The sequence below is a fragment of the Populus alba genome, chromosome 8 (genome assembly GCF_005239225.2).
Source record: "Populus alba chromosome 8, ASM523922v2, whole genome shotgun sequence".
In the NCBI taxonomy this organism is placed as follows: Eukaryota; Viridiplantae; Streptophyta; class Magnoliopsida; order Malpighiales; family Salicaceae; genus Populus; species Populus alba.
Window position 1 is genome coordinate 11,930,176 of NC_133291.1, and position 14,799 is coordinate 11,944,974.

A 14,799-nucleotide genomic window follows, 5' to 3' on the forward strand; every position below is an offset into this window, starting at 1 on the left:
GTTTATTAAACATAAATAATGTTTCGTTTTAGTTAATGCTTCTTATATATTTTGTATGTTTGTATTTAATAGGTACAAAGATTATTATATATTTTGTAATACGTTCTTTAAATAAAACTAAATCAAGTAGTTTTTATTTTATTTTTAATTTTTATATATAATAAATTAAAAATATATATTATATTTTTTGGCCCCCCTAACAAATAATCCTAGTTCCGCCCCTGGCCACACAAACGCTCACAAAAACTTACCTCTACATATAGACATAATAGTCACACCCGCAAATTAAATTATTTATATCGTTTCATCTTAATCGACTTTGATAAATTGAAACATCTCATGTATGGTTAATTAACATGTGATTGATAGATAAAAGATAACGGTGTCCAGTGACATATGTTAAAGAGATAATTTGTAATTGCTTTTAATAATAATTTTTATTTGAAAATTATTGAGATAATATTTTATTTATTTTTTTTAAAATTTATTTTGATAATAACACATCAAAACAATATAAAAACACAACAAAAAATAATTTGAAGCAGATAAAAAAATTAAAAAAATTTAAATTTTTTCAAAAGTGTTTTTGAAACGCAAAAATAAACATGATTTACTACCCTGTTTGAGAGAGCAGCCTAAACGAAGGTTTGTGAATTTTTTTTTTGTTTTAAATTATTATTTTTTATTTTTTAATCATTTTTATGTACTGATATCAAAAATAAATTTTTAAAAATAAAAAAATATTATTCTAATATATTTTTTGAATAAAAAAACACTCTAAAAAACAATTACAACCTCTTTAAATATCATGTAAATGTATTTATTAGACTATGTTTGTTGTCAATATTGAGTTCAAAAAAAGGAACAAAGATCAATGATGTTAATCAAGACCATGTTTGTTTTCGCGTTTAAAAAATATTTTTGAAAAATAATTTTTTTTATATAGTTTTTTTAGATTATTTTGATGTGCTGATGTCAAAAATAATTTTTTTAAAAATAAAAAAAATATTATTTTGAAGTATTTAAAAGTAAAAAAACACTTTAAAAAGCAATTACTATCATACTTCCAAATACCTCTAAAAACATTAAATACATGCTATTTTATACACAATATTTTAAATGGGAAAGTTTTTATGGTGCTACAACATAAATTTTATTAGTTATTTCTTGAGGTTCACACAAAGAGAAGAGAAAATACTTAGAATTTATCTTTTATAGTTGTATTTTTTAAGAAATTTTAAAGTGGATTTCATGAAGAAACTAACAAGATAACATTAACTCAAAACACTATAAAGTTACTTTTTTAAATTTTCATTGTGTTATTATATATATATTTTTTAAAAAATCATGTTGAGGGACTATTTGAAAATGCAGTTGTGATTACTTTTCAAAATAGTTTTCACTTATAAATATATCAAAATAATAATATTTTTTATTTTTTTAAAAATTATGTTCGATATAAACACATCAAAATGATTTTAAAATATAAAAAAATCAATTTAAAGCAAATAAAAAAATAAATTTTTTTAAAGTACAAAAATAATAATGCTTTTAATAATTTTTAAATTATTAATAGTTAATTTTTGATTTATTTTGTTTTTACATCCAACCCATAATAAAAGAAGGAGCAATTTAACCGGATCCTAAATTAACCTGTCTGCGGGCTTAACAACAATAAAGAAAATATAAAGAAAAACTTAATATCAAATAAAATAAAAGGCACAATCCTCCAAAAACATTTGAAAACTCAAAATGGGATACATTTCCCGCTCAAAATGGCCTTTCCCTTTCAAAAGAAGTGACAGTGACGATAGCGTCCTAGTATTACAGATCTATACTACTAGATCCGTTTATTCTCTCCCATTCCTGTCTAGTACACAAATCAATTCAACAACCTTAAACATCCATAATTTATTGATTTATCAAATCTCTATAATCCATGTCAACCTCCTCAGCTCGTCGGCTAAGAGATCGAAATGGTGTCGCCGCCGCCACAGCTGCCCAAAAACCCACCAAAACCGTAACCCCCATCTCAACCTTCTATGATAATAACCGCAATTCAGCCATAAAAGGGTCGCTCCCCAGCAAAGAGAACCCCACCAGGCCCAACTCTCGGGTCCAGAAACCCTCAATCCTGCCAGTGCCCCGTGTTGACAAGGCTGCTGTAGGAGATGGTAGCGAAGGGCGTATGCGGTGGTCGACGTCATCGGCGCCAAGAGGTAGGAGTCCAAGCCCATCTGAATTTATTAGGGTATTTAGGGATTCTAGGGTTTCTAAAGGGGAGAGTGATCAACGAGTGGTGTCGAGTGCAGGGAAGAAGAATGGGATTAGGGGTTTGAAAGAGAATGGTGGATTTAGTGTGGAATTGAAGAAAAGGAATGGACTTTGTGAAGGAAATGATTTGAAAATATTAGAAAGTAAAAGGCAACTTTGCGGGCTTAAAGTTTTGAATGATAACTGTAATAAACAAGTTAATTTAAGAAAATCAAGTGAGCTTGATTCAAATTTAGATTCAAAAGCTGCAAATGTTTGTAAATTCGATAAGTTATATGCAGAGAAATCCGAGCCTGAGTTTAAATCTGATAGCTTTAGAGAGTCTAGTGGGAAATCCTCTGCGAAAGGTAAGGTTTTGGAGAACCTGAAAGATAAGGGGTTGAGTGATGAAGGAAGTGGAAACAAGGTTGGTGTCAAATATCCAAGCAAGCTTCACGATAAGCTCGCTTTTTTAGAAGGAAAAGTGAAGAGGATTGCGTCGGACATTAAGAAGACAAAGGAAATGTTGGATATGAATAACCCTGATGCGTCCAAGGTGATACTATCAGATATTCAAGATAAAATTTCTGGGATTGAGAAGGCAATGGGAAATGTTGCGGGTACTGGTACATCAAGAAGTGGCGGGAATGATACTGGAACAGCTGTGGTCGTGGAGAAGAGTGAAAGTGAGAAGGTAGAGGATGTGAAGAGTTCGGTTAAAGGGTTGAATACCGAGGAACTTGAAGAAAGACTCTTTCCTCATCATAAGTTGCTTAGAAACCGAACATCACTGAAGGCACCTATAGCAAGTTGTCAAAGTCACGAGTCTGGATGTGAGTTAAAGGTGGGGGAGAAGTTTTCTGGTCCTATTGAAGAGAATCCAAAAGCATTCGAGCTTTTGTATTCCCTTGGTAAAGAGGATAAAAAAGTAACCATGAGAGATGCAAAGGTGGGTCTTGAGTCTTTTGAGGTCCAAGAAATGGGTGATGGTCCAGTTTCAGGCAAGCAAGACTCTTCAACCATGTTCAATCTCAAGTGCGAGGACCTTGTTCTTACAACTGACGAAACACTCGACGAGTTTGATGACCAGGGGAATGGAAATACAATCATGATTGGCGAGGAAACTGAAGATACTTGTGTCTATGAGGTGAAAGAAATAGGCACCAAAAATTCTACAGGAGGATGGTTTGTGTCAGAGGGAGAGTCAATTCTTCTTACTCATGATGATGGGTCCTGCTCTTTTTATGATATTGCAAATTGTGAGGTATGTACTAGAACTATAATTTTCTGCTTGGCATTGAACTTCCATTTTGCTTGGAGCTTTTACTGATCAGCATCCCAGGTCTTCCCTGACATGCTTCTTGTTTATTTTCTGAATTTTCAATGAGAGACTTCTAAAGAAAGTAAAAAAAACATTTTTAACTATCCCGAATATCTCATGCATGTTTCCTTCCCTTTCCCTAAAGAATTGAATCCATCCGATTGCTGCTTATTTCATTTAATCTCTCTCTGCCACTCTTTTCATTCAAACATGTTTGTGTGAACAAAGCAACATGCAGATAATGTGTACTATCATAAACTTCATTAGCAGATTGATGCATACAATGACATAATCAAACCAGCAGCATTTTCTTCAAGACTTAATTGTACACTGATGATTAATAATTATTTCAGGAGAAGGCTGTATACAAGCCCCCAGGAGGAGTCTCTCCTAATATATGGAGAGATTGCTGGATGATTCGCGCACCTGGTGCTGATGGCTGCTCAGGGAGATATGTCGTGGCCGCATCTGCTGGGAATACTCTTGATTCAGGCTTTTGTTCATGGGATTTCTATGCCAAAGATGTGCGAGCTTTTCACATTGAGGATGGAGGAACAACTGCCTCAAGAACAGTACTTGGTCCCTTACCCAACAATACTGCATCTCGGAGAAATGCTTTGTCTAGCATATTGTTACCTGAAACTCGACAATGGTGGTATAAACCTTGTGGACCTCTTATGATCTCTGCTGCCAGCTCTCAAAAAGTAGTCAAAGTACATGATATTCGAGATGGAGAACAAATAATGAAATGGGAGGTGCAGAAACCTGTGCTAGGAATGGATTATTCAAGCCCTTTGCAGTGGAGAAACAGAGGAAAAGTGGTTGTGGCTGAGGCAGAAACAATTTCTGTGTGGGATGTGAACTCTGTTAATCCTCAATCCTTGTTGTCTGTTTCTTTGGCTGGTCGAAAAATCTCAGCTCTTCATGTGATCAACACTGATGCTGAACTGGGTGGTGGGGTTAGGCAAAGGTAAAACCTCTGATAACTTCAAAATCATTTCTATTTGTCATTATACTCTGTGTGTGTGTAACTACACATATCACAAATGCGAAAACATCTAAAAAGAAGCCACATCAAGATTTCATCAACATCTTAAGACATGATTTATAAATTGTTGAGTTCGTTCCTAAAGCTGGAGAAAGAGATGACAATATCTGCAACATTGATTCTCAAATCAAATGGTGCTTAATTTTGTAATGTTTAGACATACCATTTTTATGTTTTTCTTCACTGAAATGTTTAGAGCCATATTGCTTCTGCGATGACTAAGAGATATTTTTTTTTTTTTATCAGAGTAATCCTTTCTTTACAATTCACTTCATGTTATCTGTGGTTTATCTTTTTCCCTTTTCATTATTTGTACTTGAAAGGAGTAGCTCTTTGTAGCTGTGACACATTTGAAGAGCTATCTTGCTTATGACCAAATTAACAATTTGTCAAACATCATCATGGTTTCATTGTTTATGGCATATCCTTAATGTATTTTAACCCCTGATTCTGAAATTTAACATTGCTTGTCTTCTGATCATTCTCTTACTTCTCTTTCGCACACATGGAATCACTAGTAGCAATGGGTTGTTTGAATAGGTCAGTAACTGTTGAGTTTAATTAACAAATGCGTGAAGATGCTCTAGAAAAGTTCTCTACCATTTTGAAAGTATGTGATAATGTATGAAATGGTCACCTTTCTAGGAGCTGAAGGAAATAATGCCATGTGATGCTATCTGATTATATGATTTGTCTACTACTGATCATTTTTCTCCTTTACTGATTCTATGTATCTCTCATTGAACTGTTTTATTTACTACCCATCAATAGTATCGTGTATAAAGATAGTTGCAATACCACATATGTAATAGTATGCTTGCTCTGCTTTTTTTTTTTTTGACGTGCCGGTGTACATTAGGGGTTAGTGTTAGAAGGGGGAAACCATGCTTAATACCATATATGTGATAATATACTTATTCTGGTTATTAACTCTGTTAGGATACTGGCATGCAAATCCAATAAGATAAAAGGTAAAGGATAGGATAAAATGAGAAATGAAACACACAAGAATTTACGTGGTTCACCCAATTAGGCTACGTCTACGGGCAAGTATAGAAGGATTTTACTAAGTAATGTGAGAATTACAACCTTTCTCTAATAATAGGAGAACAACTGAAATCTCTCTATTATTAGAAGAAAACGCCTCACTTACTCTCTCACAAATACCTCATAATTTTATGGGATTACTTTCCCTCTCTCACTCTCACTCTCCTCTTGCTCTCTCTTATTTCTTTCTTGTGGTGCATATGAGGCAAGGATGCAATGCCTATTTATAGGCAAACATCCTTGCCTTTGTCTTGCAAAAAGCAAGAGTAAGGCAAGTGGGCAAATGGCACCAACACCAATTGGTGCCCATTTTGTTGACTTAGTTGGCACTAATTGGTGCCAGCTATCTTCACATTGTAGCGATGTCCACAACAAAAGCTGAGTACATGGCAGCTACACAAGCTTGTAAAGAAGCAATATGGATGAAGAAACTTATGGAGGAGCTCGGGCACAAACAAGAGAGGATTCTTTTGTATTGTGATAGTCAGAGTGCCTTGCATATTGCAAGGAATCCAGCGTTTCATTCAAGAACAAAACACATAGATGTTCAGTATCACTTTGTTCGTGAAGTGGTAGAAGATGGAAGTGTGGATTTTCAAAAGGTTAACACAAAGGAAAACCCAGCAGATGCTTTGACTAAACCAGTCAACGCTGATAAGTATATATGGTGCAGATCCTCTTATGGCCTAGCAGAAACGTAAGCAACATGAAGATAGCAAGTATTGAAAGGATAGAAGAATAACAAATGATCAAGTGTGAAGACTTGATTAAATCATCAAAGTCTTCAAGTGGGAGAATGTGAAGATAGCTTGCACCAATTGATGCCAGCTAAGTCAACAAAATGGGCACCAATTGGTGTTGGTGCCATTTGCCCACTTGCCCATTTGCCTTACTCTTGCCTTTTGCAAGACAAAGGCAAGGATACTTGCCTATAAATAGGCATTGCATCCTTGCCTCATATGCACCACAAGAAAGAAATAAGAGAGAGCAAGAGGAGAGTGAGAGTGAGAGTGAGAGAGGGAAAGTAATCCCACAAAATTGTGAGGTATTTGTGAGAGAGTAAGTGGGGCGTTTTCTTCTAATAATAGAGAGATCTCAGTTGTTCTCTTATTATTAGAGAAAGGTTGTAATTCCCACATTACTTAGTAAAATCCTTCTATATGTGCCCGTGGACGTAGCGTAATTGGGTGAACCACGTAAATTCTTGTGTGTTTCATTTCTCATTTTATCCTATCCTTTACCTTTTATCTTGTCGGGTTTGCATGCCAATATCCTAACAAACTCTGTATAAAGAGGCTATGGAACATTTCTCTTACCCGTCCTTATGTTGGGGGAAACCATGCTTAATATCATATATGTGAAAATATACTTATTCTGGTTATTAACTCTGTAAAAAGAGGCTATGAACATTTCTCTTACCAATCCTCATGTTGGTTTTTGAACGCAGAGCAACTTCTGCAGAAGCTGAAGGAAATGATGGTGTGTTTTGCACCCATGATTCTATAAATGTCTTCGACTTTCGCAATCCATCTGGTATAGGCCTTAAGATACCGAAAATAGGTGCCATTGTGCAATCGGTTTTCAGTCGTGGAGATTCGATTTACATTGGCTGTGCCAATACGAGGTTTGCAGGGAAGAAACATCCTTGTTCCCAGGTGCAACATTTCTCAATGCGCAAGCAAAGGCTAGTCAACACCTACTCTCTTCCAGAATCTAATGCTCACCCACATTACTCAGCTATAACACAGGTTTGGGGGAACTCAAACCTTGTAATGGGAGTTTGTGGATTGGGGCTGTTTGCATTTGATGCCTTAAAAGATGACGCACCACCGTCTCTCACTGGTGATATTGGCAGTACTCAAAAGGTCAAGGATGTTATTGGGCCAGATGACTTAGATTCCCCTTCTTTTGATTACTTGGCATCCTGTGCTCTCCTTGTATCAAGAGATCGTCCAGCACTGTGGAAGCGGTTATTGTAGGTGCTGTTCCTGCCTGCCGCTGATGTAATATGTCTAGAAAAGATGACTGTGAATGTGACAACGCCCTGTTGTTTATGTTTTTGTTGTCTATTACATGACATGCTTGATGTTTATTTGGAATTCTATTCTATAAATACCGTTGGGACATATCTCATTCATATATCTTTGTTCAAGCATATTGGAAAAGGGAGCATTATCACCCCAGCCCGAGAGAGAGTAAACAAGGAGTGGGTTGATGCAACTGGATAAGCTTGGTGATTGGTAGAGTACATTTTGTGGTTGATGTGTGGTAATTGGATTAACACTCTGTTGCTTGCAGACAAACATTAGACATGGTTTGCCTACAAGATTATCCTTTTTTAGTACATTTGAGTTTGGAATAAAATTTTGTGTGAAAGATTTAATCTCATTTTGTTTCTGTGCTTGCAGATGCTGATCCTGGTTTTAATAATCAAATTATACCTCGTAGCTCACGAACAATGCCCAAGTTGCAGATGTCAAAAGATCCCATACGTGAATTTGTGGTTAATGTGTGGTGGTTATGAAAATCGAAATACAGTTGTGGTTCCACCCTATAATCTGAGTAGATAAGTTGAGATTTGAGAGTTCTCTTCAGAAACACATGGAGATTGCTCTTGTAGTTTCTTGGCGAAAACTCCAAACTCTTCAATGCAATTGCAGACTGTTAACAATTTTCACGTTTTGAGATCATCTCGCAGTGCAATCAGATAAGAAAGAAAAAGAAAGAAGCCATGCTTAAAGCACTCAATTGCCATGTTTTTCCATCTTCCACAATTAACCGAAAACGTTCAAAAAAACAAAAGAAAACTCACAAATGATTTGTAATCGGGAAATATTTATATAAATAAAATTATTTGGACCCATAGAACAACTTTCCGTTGTAGTCTAGTTGGTCAGGATACTCGGCTCTCACCCGAGAGACCCGGGTTCAAGTCCCGGCAACGGAATATAACCTTTTTATTATCCAAATGTAAATCAGTAATCACATGATTATCCTGGCGAGTGGCAAAAATTAACGCTTGAAAATTCACATGCTCCGGTTTTTAAGGCGTCCAGAGGGGCTGTGTTGTTCCTCAGTACCATCACTTGTCTTTTACGGCGTCCAGATTAACTGTTTGTTCCTAAGTAGCATAGCATCACCTGTCCTGTCTGCAGGTACAAGAATTCGGGTGTTTTTACCGTTGTGTTGGGTATAATTTATTTATGTATAAATTTCAACCATAAAAAATTATTTTTTTTTATATTTTTAATGGATTCCATATCTAAACCTCAACCTTTACCTTAAATACAAACACATTCGAAGACACTGAAGGACCACTCTTGTGCAGCATTAATATCGACTCAACTTCCCTGTCTACTTTCTGGTGTGTTTGTAAAAAAACAAAAACTCTACAACATAAAAAATAAATAAGGTTATAATGTGTTCGGGAGTATGATGATAATTATTTTTTATTTTAAAATATATAAAATAATATTTTTTTTTATTTTTTAAAAAATATTTTAAATATTAATAGCTTAAAATGATATAAAAATATAAAATAAATATTAATTTAAAAAATATAAAATAAAATAAATAATAATTTTTTTAAAACATTTTCAAAATACAATCTCAAATACACTCTTTTTTTTTTTTTTTTTTCCCAGTATCCTTTTCTACTGCTATTCATGACAAAGCTAGTAATTGATTTAAAAGACATCATGCGTTTCCTTACACCTTTCAAATGGACTTCCCACCTAAATTTCACGATAGTGATCTCTAGTCTTTACCATTATTTTAACTATTTTGACAAGGACTCTTGTTTTTAAAATAAATTTTCTGGAAAACGAAATATGACCTTCGGAATTTGCTAGAAAATGAATTCTATAAAAATCTTCGGTAAGATTTAGCATTATCCATTGAGATATGATTGGTTGGAGAATAATTTGAATAGGTTCAAAGTTATAAAATTCAACCCAAAAGTCAATTTAGAATAAGATTTAGCACTGATCAATCCGATCAACTCTAACCTTTTTTTTTTTTTTTAATTAAAATAATATTATTTTTTAAAAAAATAATTTTGATTAACTTTACTTTAAGATTAGATAAGTAAATCAGGATTTTGACCATATCAAACTAAATCACATCTTTTTTTTTAATTTTTATTCTTTATCACAGAATATTCAAAACTCTAGAAGAATCTAGGTTTTATAATTAGGTAAATTGCAAGCCGGGATTCATTCATGGTCCCTTCATGGTTGCCCAGACAATAAAGCAAAGACATTAACTGCATTCATTGCCACCTAAACCCATCAAAGTCAGTTTCAATAAAACAAACAAAACCACGAAAATATGCAGCTATAAAATAACCACCTAGATCAATTATGCCACTAAATAATATCAAATCCCTTAAAATGTCATTTCATCAATTATATATTCAAAATGACACAACACAATTGTCTCTTTCATTCTAAAAAAAAAATAAAAATGTTTGAGCTATACAATTTATTTATTTATATTAAATTGTAATGGTTGACTAATTCTAAAAACTTATTGTTTCTTAAAGCATTCTAAGCAATCTTGAGAATTTCTCTATTATATACTTGTACATCTCAAGAGTGATTTTATAATAAAAAAATATAATTTTATAAATTTAAATATTAAAAAAACGACTGAAGAAACCTAATAAAAAAACTAAACATTATACAAGCGTACAAAGACACAAGTAAAAATATAAAATCATATGGAAAAACTTGCCTAATAACCCAATTACATAAAAAAATAGATTAAGTTGTTTAACCTAATTCCTATATTTTGCACGTAGAAATATAGTTATTAGACCTGGCTGGTGGCTGTCCTGCTTTAAGATTCGAGTTCTGAATTTTAACTGGGTTAATTTCTTTTATTTTTAAAGTTAAAACAATATCGTTTTAGTAAAAAAACAAAAGTTAACAAATCATAATCAGGCTTTTAACCGTGTCAATCATGTTAATCGCCGGGTCACATTTTGTTTTTTTCCAACTTGGTTAGATTTTAGCTAGAGATTAATCAGGTTCTTAACTTACCCGTAAAGCTGGACCGGGTTTTAAAATCATGAGCAGAAAAGTCTTCAGTTTGCACGCTGCATTCAATATTACAGGTGCGTCCCTCCACAGCCACTAGAGGGTTTTTTCTTCTTCTTCCAGTTTCCCATCGAAAAAGACCTTAGGTGAAAGCTAAGCCTATTAATTACTTTTGAGTACAAAGACAAATGTAATATAACATGCTGTCTTTCAACTTCAACATTATAGAAACAGAGAGCGCACACCATCGCTTACTGTTTGGGTGAAGGAGAAGTTCTATAGGGCACGGAGAGATGAGAAGAGAGTGTCATCCTTTGTTGAGTGGAGGGAGAACAAGAGAGAGCAAGCACAATCATGGACTCTCTTCTGCTGAGATGGAGTCGCTTGCTAGTCTATGTGAAACCATACTGCCTTCTCTTCCGCCACCGGTTACTACTTTGGACGGAAAACAAAACCAACCTACCAAGGCCGTGCAGGCCCTATACAGAGCTTCTGGCTCTCAAACGCCCATGCCTGATGAGGTTTAGAATCAATATATTCTCCCCTTCTTAACTTCTCTTGTCTCACACAATTATAGGTGAACACAAACAAATTAAGCAAACAAACTTGTGTCGGTTATAGTTTCATGAATTAAATTGTTTCTGATCCAGAAAAAAAAATTGTTTAAACTATTCAATTGGCTACAGGAATTTATTGAAATTGGCAGCTTTTCTTCTTCTTTTTTCTTGCCTTGCACAGATTGCAGAGCTTTTGATGAAGAGGGGTTTGCGAGAAGCTGTGTTCCTGGTGAGATTGGTTCTATGGCTTCTATCTACTAGGCTGGGTACGTTTTTGCTTTGCGGGTCTCTTTGTTTTGGGGAGAGATGGCTCTGCATTAAGAATTTTTCAAGCATCTCTTTGGATAAGAGGGAGAAGGTTCTGCAAAAATGGTTCAAACGCAGGTTTTTTACACCTATCAGAGCTGCCTTCGTTTATGTCAAGGTCTTGTGCGTCTTCGTTTTCTTCTCTCGGGTAATGTTCCCATCACTTTGCAAGATTCTATGCTCCTTATTCTTTGGTATTTAGTGAAAAATAATTTTTCAGGAATGTATCTAATAATTTATTCCAGACATAAAACATAGAAGCCCAAGATAATTTCTTAGTTAATAGAAGTTAATAATTACCCTTTCATACTATTCTGGGTATCACCACAAGCATTGGTATTTTGTAAAAATATTATTTTTATTTGTTTTTAAATAAATGATATTTTAAAAAATAACTGATAGTATACTGCCAAATACCTCATGACAAGTGAGCAGGTGGAGTTGCATATGGCCAAAAGAAATGCCAACCATTCTACTTGTTTTACAACAACACAGGCATAAAATGAGAGAGAAACTAATCGTAGGTTGACACATCGTTAACATATCTCTATCCAGGATCGATACTCTGTGGGATATTCTATTATTAGCTATAGTGCTCCTCTCTTGCCAAAATTTTAAGCAGAGAGAAGCAAGTGACTTCTCCTTCTCCTTTTACCTCTACCGACAAAGCATCTTGCTTTAAATGGAGTTGTTGCATTCAGTGTAAGGAAAAGGCTTTTGGACCACACATTGCCATTTTTCTTTCGGTCTTACAATTCTGTGCAATCTTGGATATGATTAAAGGATGCAATGAAGATTTTCTGCTGTGATTTTGTGTAGGCAGTCCTGATAGCAAGAGTCCATTTCTTCACCCTGCTAATTTATGCAGAAATGTATCAGGGCTCCGATCCATTAATTCATCAGTAATAGTATTAGTTTGGTTTTTGATCACTTCCTTTCGTATAACAGCTTGAATTGGAAGCATATATATCATCATTAATTCGACCAAACAACATGACACTGACGTCTTAGCTGCCCCATTTAATCATACGACCATGTATATTCTTCCATAAAGAATAAAAACTGATGCACCCAACCATCTCCATCCAAACAACTAATCATGCACTGCACTCGTTTCTCACTTGGGTAAATCACAGATGAAAAGGTTACAATGACCCCCTTCTAGAGTAGCAGTTATTTCGAGTCTTGAAGATCTCTAACTTTATCTGCTTCTACAGGTTGGTCAAAATGGTGACAACCCAGCATGGGAAGCCATTGAATATTGTGCAGGCACTGATGAAAATCCAGACCAGGTTCCGAAAGAGAGGCCCCTTCAAAAGGGATTGATAGATACGAATCAAGAAACTGACTCCACCCTTCTCCGCTCTCTTACAGAAAAAGGCCTAGAAGTTACGCGAGATCCTCGAAGGAACCTTTGTAAAATCAAATGTGATGTTGTTATTGTTGGCTCCGGTTGTGGTGGAGGAGTTGCCGCGGCTGTTCTTGCAGCTTCTGGGCAAAAGGTCTTTGTTCTCGAGAAAGGAAACTACTTTACTGCTACGGATTATTCTGGTTTGGAAGGCCCTTCCTTGGCTCAACTATACGAATCAGGTGGATTGCTTACAAGTGCTGATGCAGAGGTGATAATTATGGCAGGATCAGCAGTTGGAGGAGGTTCTGTTGTTAATTGGTCAGCATCTATCAAAACACCAAACTCTGTGCTTCAGGAATGGACCAAGAACCAGAAAATTCCACTTTTTGGCAGCCCTGAATATCTTTCTGCCATGGATACTGTTTGTGCGAGGATAGGAGTTACGGAGAATTGTAAAGTGGAAGGATTTCAAAATCAAGTACTTCGAAAAGGGTGCGAGCGCCTTGGTGTTCCCGTCAAAACCGTCCCACGAAATTCCTCAGAGAGCCATTATTGTGGCTCTTGTGGTTATGGTTGTCGAAAAGGAGAGAAGAAAGGGACTGATAGTACATGGCTGGTTGATGCTGTTGATCACGGGGCAGTGATCTTAACAGGATGCAAAGCAGAGAGATTCATATTGGAAAACAACAAGGGCTTAGGTAAACGAAAACAGAAGTGCTTGGGAGTGATTGCAAAAATTATAAACAACAACATCATTACAAGATTGCAAATCGAGGCCAAGGTAACAATCTCAGCATGTGGAGCTCTCTTGACACCGCCTTTAATGATCTCTAGTGGATTGAAGAATCAGAATATAGGTAGGAACCTTCATCTACACCCTGTCCTAATGGCCTGGGGATACTTTCCCGAGTCAAATTCAGAGTTCAAGGGGAAAGTATACGATGGTGGAATAATCACAGCAGTTTATGAAGTGGTAGCAGGCGACTCCACTGTAAGGGCAATTGTAGAAACCCCTGGATTAGGGCCTTCTTCATTTTCTGTATTATGCCCCTGGGTGTCTGGGCATGACATGAAGAACAGAATGATGAAGTATTCAAGAACTGCTCACCTCATAACAATAATAAGAGACAGCGGGTCTGGAAAAGTTACGACGGAGGGAAGGATATCCTATCACTTAGATGCATCGGACAGAGACAATCTCAAGGTAGGGCTGCGGCAGGCATTGAGGATTTTAGTAGCAGCGGGAGCTGTCGAAGTGGGTACACATAGAAGCGATGGGCAGAGGATCAAATGTAGAGGGATCAAAAAAGAGGATCTGGAGGAATTTTTGGACACAGTTTATGCTACCAGGGGGGCAATGTCACCGGAAGAAGACTGGATGTTTTACTCCTCAGCCCATCAAATGGGGAGCTGCAGGATGGGGCTTAATGAAAAAGAAGGCGCTGTTGATGAGAATGGAGAAAGTTGGGAAGCAGAAGGCCTGTTCGTCTGTGACGCTAGTGTTTTGCCAAGTGCTGTGGGTGTTAATCCAATGATCACAATCCAGTCCACTGCTTACTGTCTCTCTCAGAAAATAGCAGAGTCCTTACGCAAAGATTAAAGAACAGTCCTCTAAGAGCTTAGAGAATCCTGTTAATCTTAAACTTGTCCAAGAACTTAAACTTGTTTCAGCAGGAATTAAATTATAAGACTTTATTAATAATGGTCTCAATTACCAAAAATTTGTAATAACATCGCATTATTAATAATAAAAACACGTTATTCTCTAACCTAGACTCTTCTTTTAACGTCTTCAATTCTGACACAGTGTCTTGAAAAATGCCTTTAATTTTTCTGTCTTTCTTGATCTTCAATGTGCTTCAAATTCATTTGGGCAG

At 35.7% G+C, this 14,799-nt stretch overlaps 2 protein-coding genes and 1 non-coding gene across 4 annotated transcripts; all 3 read left to right on the plus strand.

Moving 5' to 3' along the window:
• Window positions 1-1,770: 1,770 nt before the first annotated feature.
• LOC118057457 (KIN14B-interacting protein At4g14310) lies at window positions 1,771-8,385 on the plus strand. 2 transcript variants are annotated; one of them, XM_073410796.1, is made up of 3 exons: window positions 1,771-3,517; window positions 3,928-4,544; window positions 8,078-8,385. In XM_073410796.1, exons 1-3 carry the CDS (start codon window positions 1,940-1,942, stop codon window positions 8,082-8,084), a joined length of 2,202 nt encoding a protein of 733 aa, XP_073266897.1. In that variant the 5' UTR covers window positions 1,771-1,939; the 3' UTR covers window positions 8,085-8,385. The 2 variants fall into 2 exon arrangements, with proteins under 2 accessions (XP_073266897.1, XP_034925930.1); XM_035070039.2 differs by lacking the exon at window positions 8,078-8,385 and adding an exon at window positions 7,117-7,808 and having other exon boundaries at window positions 1,774-3,517.
• Window positions 8,386-8,543: 158 nt separating this feature from the next.
• TRNAE-CUC (transfer RNA glutamic acid (anticodon CUC)) lies at window positions 8,544-8,616 on the plus strand. Its single transcript has one exon. It is a non-coding gene; the product is annotated as a tRNA-Glu (tRNA).
• Window positions 8,617-10,803: 2,187 nt separating this feature from the next.
• LOC118057474 (long-chain-alcohol oxidase FAO1) lies at window positions 10,804-14,691 on the plus strand. The gene is made up of 3 exons (XM_035070065.2): window positions 10,804-11,229; window positions 11,447-11,719; window positions 12,789-14,691. The coding sequence occupies exons 1-3, from the start codon at window positions 11,002-11,004 to the stop codon at window positions 14,520-14,522; spliced, it is 2,235 nt and encodes a 744-aa protein (XP_034925956.1). The 5' UTR covers window positions 10,804-11,001; the 3' UTR covers window positions 14,523-14,691.
• Window positions 14,692-14,799: the final 108 nt, after the last annotated feature.

What these genes read in the sequence shown, in the direction of transcription:
- LOC118057457 (XM_035070039.2), top strand. Translation starts at nt 1,940, where the DNA reads ATGTCAACCTCCTCAGCTCGTCGGCTAAGAGATCGAAATGGTGTCGCC. An exon ending in ATGATATTGCAAATTGTGAG is followed by an intron (nt 3,518 to 3,927) that starts GTATGTACTAGA and finishes TAATTATTTCAG; the next exon opens with GAGAAGGCTGTATACAAGCC. An exon ending in GGTGGTGGGGTTAGGCAAAG is followed by an intron (nt 4,545 to 7,116) that starts GTAAAACCTCTG and finishes TTTTGAACGCAG; the next exon opens with AGCAACTTCTGCAGAAGCTG.
- LOC118057474 (XM_035070065.2), top strand. Translation starts at nt 11,002, where the DNA reads ATGAGAAGAGAGTGTCATCCTTTGTTGAGTGGAGGGAGAACAAGAGAG. An exon ending in AAACGCCCATGCCTGATGAG is followed by an intron (nt 11,230 to 11,446) that starts GTTTAGAATCAA and finishes TGCCTTGCACAG; the next exon opens with ATTGCAGAGCTTTTGATGAA. An exon ending in TCTTCGTTTTCTTCTCTCGG is followed by an intron (nt 11,720 to 12,788) that starts GTAATGTTCCCA and finishes CTGCTTCTACAG; the next exon opens with GTTGGTCAAAATGGTGACAA.